Source organism: Muntiacus reevesi, chromosome 2 (genome assembly GCF_963930625.1).
Source record: "Muntiacus reevesi chromosome 2, mMunRee1.1, whole genome shotgun sequence".
Lineage (NCBI taxonomy): Eukaryota > Metazoa > Chordata > Mammalia > Artiodactyla > Cervidae > Muntiacus > Muntiacus reevesi.
This window is the reverse complement of record NC_089250.1, coordinates 212,651,103-212,665,391: the sequence shown is the minus strand read 5'-3', so window position 1 is coordinate 212,665,391 and position 14,289 is coordinate 212,651,103. Positions and strand designations below refer to the sequence as shown.

At 58.3% G+C, this 14,289-nt stretch overlaps 3 protein-coding genes across 4 annotated transcripts; 1 reads left to right on the top strand and 2 right to left on the bottom strand.

Moving 5' to 3' along the window:
- The first annotated feature begins 11 nt into the window (after positions 1-11).
- Positions 12-6,363, top strand: LRWD1 (leucine rich repeats and WD repeat domain containing 1). Of its 2 annotated transcripts, XM_065924871.1 has the most exons (15): positions 12-213; positions 708-942; positions 1,029-1,145; positions 1,537-1,674; positions 1,911-2,015; positions 2,279-2,401; positions 2,490-2,592; positions 2,777-2,886; positions 3,050-3,257; positions 3,726-3,798; positions 3,889-4,029; positions 5,391-5,482; positions 5,675-5,830; positions 5,901-6,013; positions 6,091-6,363. In XM_065924871.1, exons 1-15 carry the CDS (start codon positions 134-136, stop codon positions 6,235-6,237), a joined length of 1,941 nt encoding a protein of 646 aa, XP_065780943.1. In that variant the 5' UTR covers positions 12-133; the 3' UTR covers positions 6,238-6,363. The 2 variants fall into 2 exon arrangements, with proteins under 2 accessions (XP_065780943.1, XP_065780944.1); XM_065924872.1 differs by lacking the exon at positions 1,537-1,674.
- Positions 6,364-6,464: 101 nt separating this feature from the next.
- On the bottom strand, positions 6,465-11,164 carry POLR2J (RNA polymerase II subunit J). The gene is made up of 4 exons (XM_065924873.1): positions 11,036-11,164; positions 9,656-9,745; positions 7,574-7,748; positions 6,465-6,874 (listed from the first exon to the last, which is right to left on the bottom strand). Exons 1-4 carry the CDS (start codon positions 11,086-11,088, stop codon positions 6,839-6,841), a joined length of 354 nt encoding a protein of 117 aa, XP_065780945.1. The 5' UTR covers positions 11,089-11,164; the 3' UTR covers positions 6,465-6,838.
- Positions 11,165-12,557: 1,393 nt separating this feature from the next.
- Positions 12,558-13,876, bottom strand: LOC136157405 (period circadian protein-like). The gene is made up of 2 exons (XM_065919309.1): positions 13,516-13,876; positions 12,558-12,574 (listed from the first exon to the last, which is right to left on the bottom strand). The coding sequence occupies exons 1-2, from the start codon at positions 13,874-13,876 to the stop codon at positions 12,558-12,560; spliced, it is 378 nt and encodes a 125-aa protein (XP_065775381.1).
- Positions 13,877-14,289: the final 413 nt, after the last annotated feature.

Genomic DNA, 14,289 nt, shown 5'->3' with positions numbered 1-14,289 from the left:
GGCCGCTTCCTTCCGGTGGTCGCCGCCGCGGACGGATTCGCGCGGCGCCACCTCCTGGACTGAGGCAGACGCTGGCGCCTGCATCCGTTACGCGTGCTGAGGTGCGGGAGCCCGCCGCCCGCGCCTTCTCGCCATGGCCCTCCTCTCGGCGCGGCTGCTGATCCAACGGGGGCGACCCAAGAGCGACCGTCTGGGGAAGATCCGGAGCTTGGAGTAAGGGCCGGGGCCACACTGTCCGCCACCGGGGCCTGGGTCGGCGGGCAATCGGAAAGAAAGCCTGGGATCCTTTTTCTCTCACTTCCCGGCCCCGTTATCACCCCGTCTTTAAACAGTCGGGCGAAACGCGGTTCTCTCGTTATGAGATGGGTCGGGGCGGGTTGGGGGGGATTCTGGAGCGGCGTTGCTCTAGAAGAGGGCCTGGGCTGCTAGAGAGACAGTCTTGCAGAAAGAATATGGAGGAACCTGTTGAGAGAGTTACAGGGGAGCTCAGAGAGCCCCCCTAGAGGATCAGGAAAAAGCCTCTTGGAGGTAGCCAGCTGCTTCAAGTTCTAAAGTAGTTATAAATGGAGGGGATGTTGGGGATCAACTGCACAGGCAACAAGAAATATCAAGAGAAAAGCCATCGGAGGCACCTGGGCTGCCGTGGGTGTGGGGTGGAAGTCGGTGGGCCTGCCCCCTGAGCCCGCCCTGTCTGTGCCTCTCCCCAGCCTGTCAGGGCTGAATCTGCTCTCAGAGGACTTAGACCCCAAGCTCCTGAGTCGCTTGAAGCAGCTACAAGAGCTGGATCTCTCTGACAACCAACTGGAAACGCTGCCCGCCGACCTGGGCCTGCCCCACCTGCAGGTCCTCCACTGCGACAACAACCAGCTGAACAATGTCACCACCCTCTGCCAGTTCCGGCAACTTGAGGAGCTCAGCCTGGAGGGCAACCCCTTCCTGACAGTAAGCAGCAGCCCCAGGCACTCGATGGGCTGGGGCTCAGCCACAGATTGGGCGCAACCCCGAGCCACTCTTCCCTCATCCCCCAGGTCAGTGACAGCCTGAAAGTCACCTTCCTCCTGCCCGAGCTCCGTAAGTTCAATGGCAAGGATGCTTCCACCACTCGCTCTAAGGCGGAGAACCTGAACCGAGAGCTGACCACCAGGGTAAGTAACCAGGAGGTGTCCCTGGTACTCGGGAGCCTTGAGGAGTGAGTGGCAGAATGGGGTATTTGGAGGACACCGAGAGGGGCTGCAGCAGCCCTGAGACCCTACCCTGACCCAGGCTCTGAGCTTGGCTGTGGTGCTTGGCCTCTTGTTCTTGTGCAGGCAGGAGACATTGAGACGCTTTCACGGTGACACTACACTGGGCCAGCTTTTCCCTTCAGGGGCTGTGTCTCCCTGTGGCTTGCTTGGGTTTGTGTAGCGTGCAGCCGAGAAGGCTGTGGTTCCTGGAGGCGATGAGCGCGACACCTCTGATCGTTAGAGACAGAGGTGCCACGGAAGATCCAGGAGAGCTGGGCTGGCCTGAGCCTGAACCTGGTCCCTCTCGTGCCAGGTTGCAGCTCACTGGAAGAAGTTCGTGGCCACACTGAGCCCAGAGGAGCAGGCAGAGGCCCAGGCGGACTTTGTGAAGTCGGCTGTCAAGAACGTCCGCTACGGGCCCCTGTCCCTCAGCGAATTCACCCAGTGGCGGGTATGCCCTCACGCTGCTGTGCTGCCAGGCGGCTCTCCCAGCTCCTTCCTCCCTGGCTCCCACAGCCTGAGCCGCCCTGGACGTCTCTGGCCACAAGAGGACGTGGGGAGTAGGGCAGGTCAGGGAAGGTGGCCCTGGGGGCTGGAAAGACCCTTTTCCAGCTCTGACTGGCTGTCTGGGAGGGGCTGGAGGCCCCGGGACTGTGCCCAGCTTCCTGATGGCCTGCTCCCACCCAGGTGCGGATGATTTCTGAGGAGCTGGTGGCCTCTGGTGGAACCCACACGCATGAGACAGACACACCAGAGGGGCCCCACAAAGCCACAGCGACCCAGGAGCCCAGGGTGAGTGGTTCTGTGGGACTCGCGGGCTCTGTGGGCCTGCCTTGGCCCTTCTTGCCTCAGGAGGCATTAGGGAAGCAGGGGTCCTTGAGATGTGCCCAGGAGATGGGCTCCTGTGCTGGAGTGAGTTTCCTCTGACCCTGGTGCCCCTTGCTTCCCATACCCCAGGAGGGTGAAGTTCAGTCTGTGAGAGGGAGGAGGCAAGCCCCGGGCAGATGGGTGCCCGGTCGCCACACCTCAGCCTGCCCCTGCCCCCTCCTCCACAGGCCAGGCACGTGGCCTTGAGGCGGCCAAGTGACACCCCACTCAGCCTCTCCCCCGAGAAGCGGGTGTGCGCCTCCCCATTGGGCCCGGTGGAGGGCAGCCCTGTGGGCTCTGACAGTGGCCAGGTGAGCCCGCGTGGTGGCAGGGAGGCGCGAGGCGGGAGAAGGGCCGGGGCAGCCATGACCGCCCTCTGTCCCCACCCCTGTCCTGCAGCTGGAGCCCCTGCACTTCCTGCAGTGCCACAGCAAGAACAACAGCCCCAGCGACCTGAAAACCCAGCTCTGGGCCTGCGCCTTCGAGCCGGCCTGGGACGAGGGTACACCCTTGGGGGGCAGGCCAGCCGAGGGCCCCGGGGCAGGGGCCCTGGGAATGCCACCTGCAGGGGATATCTGGGAGGGTGGGGAGCAGGGAGGGACAAAGTGCTTAAAGTCATTAAGGTCAGGAGGAGCGACTGCCGTGGACAACTGAAAATGTTTTTACCAGACTGACCTCCCAAACAGGGCAGGCAGGGGCCACGTCCCAGACCGTGGCCACGTGTGGCGGGGAGGCCGTGTGTGTGATCGACTGCCAGACTGGCCTTGTGCTGCACAAGTACAAGGTGCCTGGTGAGGTGAGTGCCAGCACCTGGCTCCTGCGGGCTGGTGGGCAGAGGAGTGCTGAGGTCGAGGGGCCAGACTCTGCCACCAGCTCACCAGGTGGCCTTTGTCTTCAGTGCTGGGCCGCAGTTCCCAGGTAGCTCTGCCCCTCGGTGACTGCTCCCCTCCCCGCCCCAGGAGTTCTTCTCTGTGGCCTGGACCGCCCTGACGGTGGTCACACAGGCAGGCCACAAGAAGCGCTGGAACGTGTTGGCGGCCGCGGGCCTGCGTGGACTGGTCCGGCTGCTGCACGTGCAGGCCGGCTTCTGCTGTGGGCTCATCCGGGGCCACAGGAAGGCCATCGCCACCCTCTGCTTCAGCCCCACCCACGAGACCCACCTCTTCAGTAAGACCCTCTCCTCCTAAACTCCCCAGGGCTCCCCCGGTACCCGTGTCCTACAGCCTGGCACCCCAGGGCTCCTCCCCGGGGTGGTGCGGAGTGCCTCTAGCTGGCGGGCCTCACACTGGCTGCCAAGGTCAGCTCAGACTGTGGCAGGAAGCGAGAGGTTTCAGGGACAGCTGACTCGGCTTCGGGTTCTGTCTTGTTCCCCCAACCTGCCCTGCGGCCTTGGAGATTTTTCAGAGCCAGGGCAGTGTCTGATCTGGGTGGGTACACCAGCTTTCTGGGTGTGGTGAGGTGGTATCTGAGCCGTAGCTGCCTGGTGTGGGGCACATTCGGTTCAAGCAGGATAAGGACGGGGGCCCGGGAGTCCTGTCTCCCAGCATCAGGAGCCCAGTCTCCGCCAGGATGCGGCCTGCAGGAGGGAGCGGGGCCTTCTCAGGGCCACCTCTCTCCTTCCCGTCCCCTCGCCAGCGGCCTCCTACGACAAGCGCATCATCCTCTGGGACATCGGGACACCCAACCAGGACTATGAATTCCAGGCCAGGTGACGCTGTGAGGCAGGACGGCCCAGGACGGGGGGTGGGCAAACCCAAGTCTGTGGCCTCATACCCTGCCTCCTCTCACCTGCTGGCAGCCACCTGCTCACACTGGATACCACCTCCACCCCCCTGCGCCTCTGCCCTGTCGCCCCCTGCCCGGACGCCTACCTGCTGGCTGGCTGCGAGGGTGGCTGCTGCTGCTGGGACGTGCGGCTGGACCAGCCCCAGAAGAGGAGGTGAGTTCGGGCAGGGGGTGCCCCGAAAGCCCGTCCTCAGAGCCGAGCAGTTGCAGGTCCAAGGCTCTGACCCCAGGCACAGCTGCCAGGGGTAGTGCCTGCACCATGCCCCCTGCTGGGCAGCCCCCGAGGCAGTTTCCAGAGCCCTCTTCACAGAGCTGGCCTGTCTGCACCTCCTGCTCATCTCTCGAGGAAAGATCACATTTCCCAGCACCCCAGGCTGAGATCACCTCATCACTGCCCGGGTCCTGCCACTCGCCAGCTGTGGGACTTTCCCTTGTCCAGCATTTCCTCATCTGCGAAGTGGGGACAGTAACTCATACCCCAGGGCTAGCTGAGGCAAGGGGGATGGTGTCTGGGCTGGGACGAGGCCCTGGGAAGGCCAGGTTGAGGCTTGTGGCTCCTGCACCCTGGGAGGAGGCAGTGCTTGGCAGGGAAGCCCTGCCCTCAACGGTCCCAGAGCCTGGGGGAGGAGACAGGCGTTAAGACCACACAAGGTGTGATTGACGTCAGCGTCAAATAAGGCGCTCTGAGAGGAGCAGGGAGGCTCAGGGGACTCAGAGGTGACCAGTGGCAGATGGACAGGTCCTCAGGCCTGTGCTCTTCACGAGCCCCAAGGGTCAGGTGGGCAGACAGAGGGAGGGTCTTCACACAGAGGGAAGCGCAAAGGGCCAGGGGCAGGGGGAGGTGGCTGACCAGGGAGGTCTGGCCACAGCTTAGAACACTGGAGGGAAGGCAAGGGCGAGGTTGCCTGGGCCCGGGGAGACCGGGCCTGTGGGCTCTGGTGATGTACTGAATTTTAACCTGAGTGCAGGGTTAGTCTGGGGAGAATCTGAGGGCAGGTGACCGGGGAAAACTGCAGCGACATCTCGGCACAGACCAGCTGCCACCGGGCAGTGGTCCAGCCAGCTGTTGGTGACCCCTGCCTCCTCCCTTCCTGCCCACCCACGTCTGCCTCCTCCCCAAGTCCTGTGACGTCTTCTCTGCATCTCAGATGTGTCCGCCTCTTGGGGTTGGTACTTGGTTGCCTTTTGTGGATCTCAGACTCTGCTGGGAGCCTCTCCAAGCAGTGTGACCCCACACTCTCAGCCGCCACTCCGCACACTGCCCTCGACGTCAGAGCAAACTCCTGCCCCTTGGCCAGCGAACTGCTCACCTCATTCAGCCTGAGGCGCGGTCGGGCTTCAGAGCCCTTCCTGGCAGTGCCCCCACCCCACCCCCACCCGCTGGCTCCCCCTTGCAGGGCCTGGATGGACCAGGGGTCCCGAGGAAGTGCCTGGCGGGGATCTGAGTGCCCAGCTTTGATGTGTGGCTCTTCCTGCAGCCTTCTGGGCTGACCAGCATCTTCCACTGCCCTGCAGGGTCTGTGAAGTCAAGTTTGTCTTCTCCAAGGACTCTGAGGCATCAGGACAGAGGGTGGACGGGCTGGCGTTCGTGAACGAGGATGTCGTGGGTGAGTGAGCCCAGCTCTGGGGACAGTCTGGCTTCTTGGGACTCTGCTGGGCCCTGGCCAGGCCTTCTGGGGTGAGTTCTCTGTGGGCGGGGGTTTAGATCCAAGAGCTTCTGAGGGGGCCCTCGCTGTGGACCAGAAAGTGTCTGGAGAAGGGACCCCCCCAACAGGCATAGCTTTTCCTTCTCCCGTCAGCCTCCAAGGGGAGCGGCCCGGGCACCATCTGCCTGTGGAGCTGGAGCCAGACGTGGCAGGGCCGGGGTAGCCAGCCCACAGTGGCCGTGGTGGTCCTGGCTCGGCTGCAGTGGTCGCCCACCATCCTGGCCTACTTCTCCCTCAGCACCTGTCCTGGTGAGTGGCCCCCGTCCCCCCCCGCCCCCCGAGTTCTGCCCCACCTAAGGCTCCATCCCTGTCCTGACAGACAAGGGGCTTGTGCTCTGCGGGGACGAGGAGGGCAACGTGTGGATCTACGACGTCAGGCCCCTCCTGGCGCAGTGCTCCCCACCGCAGGCCGCTGTGCAGGCCCCCACGCAGGTAGGCACACGGGGGGCCGGTGCTGCCCGGGGGCCCTGCTCAGGAAGCAGTTGCTCAGAGCCCCCTCTTCCCCCCAGATCCTTAAGTGGCCCCAGCCCCAGGCGCTGGGCCAGATGGTGACCAAGACGATGGTGAACACAGTGGTGGCCAACCCCGCCTTTACCTACCTCACGGCGCTGACCGACTCCAACATCGTCGCCATCTGGAGGAGGTGCGAGCCCTGAGCGTGGGCCACCTCGTCACAGGGCACCAAGGACACAGCTTAACTTATTCAGTTTTGGGGGTAGTGACATGGTCTTTGTATCTGAGATTGTTGTTTTTATTAAACACTACTTCGTAAGAGAGGCCTGGGGAGAGATCTCTGTGGGCCCCATCCCTGTGCTGAGGGAGCCAGGCCAGCTGGCCCTGCAGCTGAGGCTTCCAGAGCAGAGACTCCTGGAGACACATGGGTTTTCGGTTCCCTTCTGCTTGAGACAGCGTCTGGCAAGCCCAGGTTCCCAGGGTTTGTTCAGAATGAGTTAGCTCCTGCCACCCTCTCAAGACACAGATCGGGTCTGTGGGCCAGACCACTCTGAAATGAGGCCCCCAAGTGGCGTCAGAACAGGTCCACTACCTCCCCTGAGCTGACGGTCCATCTGCTGTGAAGTCATCTCTGCTCAGCCCACAGCTGGGTCGTTTCTGGCCACGCTTTATTAGGAAAATAAGACTCCCTATGTACAGGATGCATTCGTGTCTGGGGGCGGAGGCACCCCCTGGAACCCACATGGAGGCCCGTAGCCGGAGGAAGCGCTCTTGCCCACCTGGAGAAGGGCCGGGAGCAGCCAGCTACTCGATGCCTTCCTGCTTGTCCTTGATGGCCACCTGCAGGGGAGCGAGGGTGTTGGAGACTCAGCCCCGGGCTCCCTGACCGAGGGCCGCCAGGAAACCACCACCGTGCCCTTCCCCAGAGTGCAGCCATGAACTGAACAGAATCAGCAAGCGGGCCCCAAACATTCTGGGTGCTAGGCAGGCGCCTCAGGGGCCCCGGAGCCAGCCCCCCCCACGCTGACTGCCCCGCAGCTCAGGTCCTGTTGCCTGGGGCAGGAGGGAGTCGAGGAGCAGAGGTGCCTCCTGGTGACTCAGGAAGCCGTGGCTCTTTCCCACTCTCAATTATGTCTAGACTTGAAAGACCCCTGAATAAACAAGTGTGGCCACGCCCATTTGAACTTCTCAAAGATGGAACCCCCAGGGTACAGTGAGCTGCACCCTAGACAGACCAACCACAGGGGGCCGGCACCGCAGGGAAGAGGCTTGGAGGGCCAGCCCCAGGCAACAGGCCCCTCGCTCCCACAGGGAGGCCGGAGCACCAGGGGAGGGCCCACCCCTGGATGCAGAGCGCAGGTCCCAGGCCTCAGCTCCGTAAACCCTCAGTCCATACTTGCTGGATGCTGTGGCGGACATCCCTGCTGTCATCATCCCCTACCCCTCAGTAAGTCAGAGGCAACCCCCCAGGGGCCGTCCTGGGTGAGGGCATACAGGCTGGTGTCTGTGGGGACCCCACCCCCTCCAGCGGCCCCTCACCCGGAAGCGCTCTTCCAGCAGGGACAGCTCACTGATGAGGTCTGTGATGGCATTGGTGAAGGCCTCCTGGGGGCTGTAATCCGGCGTGGTCTGCACCCGGATGATGATCTTGTGCTCCAAGGGGTGCGGGACTTTGTAGCCAGCAAACAGCACCTGTGGGTCCTTGAGCAGCTGCCTGAGACAGGGATGGGCGCGGTGAGGGGGGCAGGGTGCTGAGCGGAGCGCACTTGGGGCTCTGGCCCCCTTGTGGCCGTCTAACCAAGGGGCTCCCTGTTGGCTTGTGGCCTGAAAGCACACGCAGCTACTCCCGACCTTGAAGAGTGTGTTGTGTGGCAGTGTCACACACCCCACCCCAGCCCCTGCAAAAATCTCCGAGGTAAACAAACACTTGAAGACGACACAGCCCGTAGGAACTCCTACGTGCAAGAGAGTCAACAACCGTTCCTAGTGAACAGTCACCTTTTCCCTCAGGGGATGTCCGGGAGCCTGCAAAAGCCCCAGAGAAACCTCCCAAGACAGGAAAAATCCAGCCAGCATCCAGTAAACCAGAAAAAGAAAAAAGCCCCATTCCCAGTTCCCAAAGAGCATCTGGCAGAGTAAATAAAGGCAGCAGGTGAAGAAGGCCCTAGGCTCTGATCACTTAATGAACCAGAAACGGAAATCCTCCGGGCAACGCGGGCTGGCAGCTGCCATCCGCACACATGGGGTCCTGCTCCATGAGGCTGTGGGGAGTGAAGCCTGTGCCCTGGGCCCCGGGAGGCTTCCTCCTGCGCGGCTCTGTCAACTGTGAGCACTGGGGGGCTTCCCTGGTGGCTCAGCAGGAAAGAACTACCTGCCAATGCCAGAGACGAGGATTCGATCCCTGCGTCAGGAAGATCACACATGCGACTAAGCAGGTAACCAAGCCTGTGGGCCACAACCATGGAGCCAGCGCTCAGAGCCTGGGAGCCACAGCGCCCGAGCCCACGTGCCACGGCCACTGAGCCCGGGCTGCCTGTGCTCTGCAACGAGAGAAGCCACTACAACGAGAAGCCCTCGAACCGCAACGAGAGAGCAGCCTGAGCAGCAGCGAAGACCCAGCACAGCCAAAAATAAATAAAATGTTTATAAAAAGTATGCACACCGAGGGAGGGGTGCGGCCTGGCACAGGAGGGGACACTGGGCTCACACGGGCGGGTGGGCCGCAGCAGGACCTGCGTGCACCTGGGTGCACCCCTGGCGTGGTGCTGGGCGGGAGCCATCCAGACAGAAGGTGGGCAACCCCACCCCCTAACTCACACCAGGGGATAAACAGGCTCCTCCTGCCCGCAGCCTCAAACATGCAGACCTGGGAAAGGCTTGGTTTCACTGACAGCATGCTTTAGTAGTGAAAGGACAAGTTCCTGGGCCAGAGTGGCAATCCCACTGCTGGCCACCTACTGGGTCAGGACTTCACTGGTGCAAATACCAGGTGTCAGGTAACCCCCAGGACACCGGATGACCACAGAGTCCCTCGCCCACCTCCTTCCCTTATTCTAACTGACAATCTCTGGCATGTACGTCTTGGAATGCCAGGTGTCACTGATGTCACTACTTGTGACAGGATGGGCGGCCAACCCTGAAGGCGTCTCGTGAGCACAGAGCCTCAAGTGGGCCTCCTCTTCTGTGGCTCACTGTGCATTTACTTTCTTTAATCAGATAACTGAGCCAACACAGAGAAATGGCTCCAAGACCCGATATGGGGTCACCATCACTTGGAAGAAAAGGTACTGGGATCTGTGAATTCCCACAGCCGGCTCCCAGGACTTTCTGGAGCTCAAAGAGTCTGGGGAATGTCTTCTGGAACTTATGCTTGGCTTCTCAAAAAGCCCATCAAACGTAACTCCCAGGACTTCTTTGGTCGTCCCATGGCTAAGACTCCACGCTCCCCACATAGGGGGCGAAGGTTCGATCCCTAATGGGGAGCTGGAGTCCTCATGCCCCGACTAAGAGTTCACAGGCAGCGACTAAAGATCCTGTGTGCCGTGACTAAGACCCGGCGTGGCCAAGTAAATAAATAGTTAAAAAAACACAACCCCCAAAAGCCACTGACTTGGAACTTACGATTTAATGATGTTTCCTAGCGTGTGGTCCTCCTTGTTGATGGTGAACAAACAGGCATTGGGTACTTTGGTGTCCTTGTTAATGGTGATCCTAGGAAGAGGCAACAGATTGGGGGCGGGGGGTTTCCTCCCCGGAGTCTAAAACCCTCTCCTCCAAGGCAAGCTTAGGCCCTACCTCCTCCTGAGAGCCTTTCCCCATCTCTTCATCCCATACAAACCTCTCTGACTCAGAGAAGCCCAAACCCAGCCACACCTGGTACTGTAGGACCCTCACCTACTCTGAATTATCCCTTCTTCTCAGAGCAGAGCTTCTCAACTTTGGCACCACTGATATTTTAGGCCAGAAAATTTTTTTGTAGGGAGCTGTCTGGTACACTGTAGGGTATTAGCAGTAGCCCTGGCCTTCACCCACTAGAAACCAGAAATGTTTGCAGACACTGCCAAAGTCCCCTAGCAGGACAAAGTGGTCCCCCCGGTTGAGAACCACTGCTCTCAAGGGAGACTGAAGTGGCTGGCAAGGGGCTACAGGCTAGACTGCAGAGCCTTGCAGTTAAGACCAGGCAGTTAAAAGAAAGAAAAGCCAGCATTTAAGATGGTCTTTTGCGGGGACTTCCCTGGCAGTCCAGTGGTCAAGAGATCTCGCTTCCACAGCAGGGGGTGCGGGTTCCATCCCTGGTTGGGAAAGATTCCCCACGCCACCGCAGCGTGGAAAAAAAACAAAACAAAGCAAAAAGGTGGTCTTCTTTGTGCTGAATCCTAGACTAAGCATTTCACATAAATTACTTAATTTAACCTCCCCAAAGAGAAAATCCTGTGATTTAATACACTAATAAGCCCATTTCCCAGACGAGGAAAGTGGTTCTCAGGCAGATTAAGTCACTTGCCCAAAGACACAGAGTTCTTAAATGGGGGATCCCCACGCAGGCTATCTGAGCACTGGACTGCCCTTCCCTTCACCAGCAGACAATAAGGAGTCACTGGAGACTTTACACCGGCGAATGAAGATCCGGTGTGAGTCTGACAGCCGTCAAACTGTCCTCTGGATGCAGCAAAGAGGATAACTGTGCCGGGTGGGAAGACTGTGGAGCCAGAAACCCTGGGTTCGAATACAGATAGGCCAATTTCTGTGCGCCTGGAGGAGTTACTTAACCTTTCTGAACCTTGGTTTCCTCGTCAAGAAAATGGGGTGGCTCACCACCATCCAGGACTGTCTTAAGTTTGGCAGACACGGGTGTGGAGCACTCGGCGAGTAGACACTTGAGCAAAACTTGATTCTGTCTCCCGGCAGAGGACGGGCAGAGAAGCCCCAGAATCTGCGGGCGCAGACGGTCGAGGGCCCGCGACCCTCCCCCCGCCCCTGACCCAGACTGGTTCCACTTACTTCTTCTCGCCCTCGAAGAGCAAGAACGACTCGAAGGCGGGAGGGGCGTTCATCCTAGCGTCGCGGCCACCTCCAAAACCGCTGCAGCAGCCACCACCACCTCCAGACCACTTCCCGGTTAGCGGCTGCTTCCGGATTACGCCGGCATTGCCAAACCCGTGTGAGGATCGGCTCGTTGCCCCCTATCGGTCTGGAGGATCCTGCGCAGGCGTGAGGAAAGCCTGCCCGAGGGAGGCTGGTGGCTCTGCGCATGCGTGAGTCCAGAAGCTCCTCTCCGCTCACCTGCGGGTCCTGGCGCGCTTTGGCTTAGGATGGGAACGCTGAGGGGTGCTCTTTCTGTTCTCAGATATCCTCGTTTAAGCTAAGCGGGAAGCCTGCGGTGTACTTCCCTCCGCTCTCTTTGTCCCTTTATCCCTCTTTGGAAATGTGCCCTTGGAGTACACAGCAACAGGCTCTTGAATGGAGGAGGAAGCCTTGTGGTAGTGAGCAGGTGTGACCGGAAGGGATGGAAGAAACCTCCCCTGGGCTAGACTGTTGTGTATGAAAAAAACCCCGTGCTCACGCGAAGGGCTGCAAGACCCCTGGCCGGGTTGTCAACTGACTTTCCAGGTGGGCTTTGTAGCCTAGTGAGTTTCTTATTAGGGGAGGGAGGGCTAGGGAGGAAGCAGGTGTAAACAGGTGGGGACCAAAAAAAAAAAAAAAAATGTTGTCTGCCATTTCAGTAAACAAAGAGCGGTTGCCCACTATCAAGTTACCAGCCCCTGACAGTGCGCTCTGAGGAGAGTTCAGGATGGAGAAAAACAGGATGCTGTCCCTAGATAGTTAGGATGCATATCTAGAAATCATTTCAGTGAGTCCACATCCTTGCATCTTCCCAAGAAAAGCACTGAAATCCTTGAGTGTCTGTCTTTTGTGATTAGGAGCGATCTTCTGATACTTGACTACATGTGTTATGTTTTTCAGCAAAACAAAACAAAACAAAACAAAAAAGCTCCTATATATCCTGTCTCGTATTTTACCTCTTTAGAACAGTTCCTCACAGCGATCTGAAAGACTGTCTCCCAGGCTATCGTCCTCAATAGGATCCCCAATAAAACAGAACTCATTTGGGAATTCCATGGCTATCCAGTGGTCAGGACTTAGCACTGTCAATGCTGAGGCCCAATTCAATCCCCAGTTGGAGAAGTAGAATCCTACAAGCCATGTGGGGCAGCAAAAAAAAAAAAAAAAATCAAACATAACTTCCAACTTCTGGGTTGTGTATTTTTGTTTTGAGTCAACACAGTTGAGAGGAACTCGAAAGGATAAGGGTATGAGTCGGTTCTGGTTGATTGATATTTTGCAGACTACAGCTTAGAATAAAAGTCCTACCTGAGCAGTCAAAGCAACAGGGGCCAGGGTCTCAGATTAACTACTGGAGTTGTAACAGCTCCCTAGCTGCTTCTTCAGGTCTGGACCACAGCTGTGGAGCCCCCAATGAAATCTGGAGCTTCCCTCACCACTTCCTGGGAAGGACTATTTCCTACTTGAGCTTGAGACCTGCGGTGAGAAAATGTCATATGCTGGAGGCCCACACCAACCTGACTCTCCAGGCTAAGAGAGTCTTTTTTTTTTTTTCCAAGAGAGTCTTTTAGGTTGTGACTGTTTTTAAAGTTTCATTGGAATATGCTGTCCCCACTGGTTTCCTCATTGCTTGTGGCTGCTTTTGTGCCACATGAATAACTGACCAAAACCTGCATGCCTGGGCGGGCCTTTGGAGGAAAAATCTGGCAATCCCTAGTCTTGGGGAATGAACCCATGTTTGACTTTGATATTTATTATTCAATTAGAGCCCAGACACTGAAGTTACTTATTAACTTAAAGGTTTCCATCCCATACAAAACAAAACTTCATCCACCAGTTTTGAATCTAATATCACCATCTTATTCTAACATTTCCCAGCTTCTCAAAACAGTCTATGAACCAGCTTTGCTCAACACTCCTTTCCTCCTTGAAGTGTAATAAATCTTTGTTACATGTTCATTCTATATTTGTCTGAGTCATTTTTTAACGTATTTGAAAATTATATTTTGACAGGAATTTCCCAAGAGGAAGTCGGTGGGAATTTGCCCAGATTTCCTATGGGATCGGCTCAGAGGATGAAGAAATGCACATACCACATGAGCTAGGCCCACTCAGGGCTTCCCAGGGTGTCTGCTTTGTACTGAATGCCAACCCCAGGGCTGCAGGCCTGTGTTTGAGGGCCCAATCGGACTCTCAAGACATCTGGGGGGCGGGTGAATAACAGGCCTGGCAATCCCAGGGGAGTGGTACAGACTCCCTGGGCAGGTGAGGGGGTGATCTCCAGGACCGCCTGAACTTGAGGGCAGGAAGAAGTCTCTTCTCTCCTTTTTCCAGGAGGCTTCCAAAAAGAACGTAGCATCCTGGGCTGTAGGGAGCTCTGCTCAGAACCTGAGAGGAGAACCTAACTGGGTGGGTACTCCCGGGAGAGGAGACTACAGTGGACACGCCCACATCAGATCCATTGGAGAGGGGGGTAGTGACCACGACCACATCAGGTCCATTGGAGAAGAGGGTGTCAGTGACCACGCCCACATCAAATCCATTGGAGGAGAGGGTAGCAGTGATCACTCCCCCATCAGATCCATTGGAGGAGAGGGTGTCAGTGACCACGCCCACATCAAATCCATTGGAGGAGAGGGTAGCAGTGATCACTCCCCCATCAGATCCATTGGAGGAGAGGGTGGCAGTGACCACGCCCACATCAGATCCATTGGAGGAGAGGGTGGCAGTGACCACTCCCCCATCAGATTCATTGGAGGAGAGGGTGGCAGTGGCCATGCCCACATCAGGTCCATTGGAGGAGAGGGTGGCAGTGACCACGCCCACATCAGATCCATTGGAAGAGAGGGTGGCAGTGACCACTCCCCCATCAGATTCATTGGAGGAGAGGGTGACAGTGACCACGCCCACATCAGGTCCATTGGAGGAGAGGGTGGCAGTGACCACGCCCACATCAGATCCATTGGAGAGGGTGGCCAGTGTTGCCAATGGGTGGCTGTGTGTGTATGCAGTTAAAATCTGTGGTTCTGGGACTTCCCTGGTGGTGCTGTGGTTAAGACTCCGAGTTTCCAGTGCAGGGGACGTGGATTTGATCCCTGGCCAGGGAACTAAGATCTCACATGCCAAGGGTTGTGGCCAACCACCCCCGCCCCCGTGGTTCTACTTGTGGCAGCCCCTTATAAGTGCACACT

What these genes read in the sequence shown, in the direction of transcription:
- POLR2J (XM_065924873.1), bottom strand. Translation starts at nt 11,088, where the DNA reads ATGAACGCCCCTCCCGCCTTCGAGTCGTTCTTGCTCTTCGAGGGCGAG. An exon ending in CTCTTCGAGGGCGAGAAGAA is followed by an intron (nt 9,746 to 11,035) that starts GTAAGTGGAACC and finishes GCCTCTTCCTAG; the next exon opens with GATCACCATTAACAAGGACA. An exon ending in CTAGGAAACATCATTAAATC is followed by an intron (nt 7,749 to 9,655) that starts GTAAGTTCCAAG and finishes TCCCTGTCTCAG; the next exon opens with GCAGCTGCTCAAGGACCCAC.
- LRWD1 (XM_065924871.1), top strand. Translation starts at nt 134, where the DNA reads ATGGCCCTCCTCTCGGCGCGGCTGCTGATCCAACGGGGGCGACCCAAG. An exon ending in CGAGCCGGCCTGGGACGAGG is followed by an intron (nt 2,593 to 2,776) that starts GTACACCCTTGG and finishes CCTCCCAAACAG; the next exon opens with GGCAGGCAGGGGCCACGTCC. An exon ending in CTGTGCAGGCCCCCACGCAG is followed by an intron (nt 6,014 to 6,090) that starts GTAGGCACACGG and finishes TCTTCCCCCCAG; the next exon opens with ATCCTTAAGTGGCCCCAGCC.
- LOC136157405 (XM_065919309.1), bottom strand. Translation starts at nt 13,876, where the DNA reads ATGGCCACTGCCACCCTCTCCTCCAATGAATCTGATGGGGGAGTGGTC.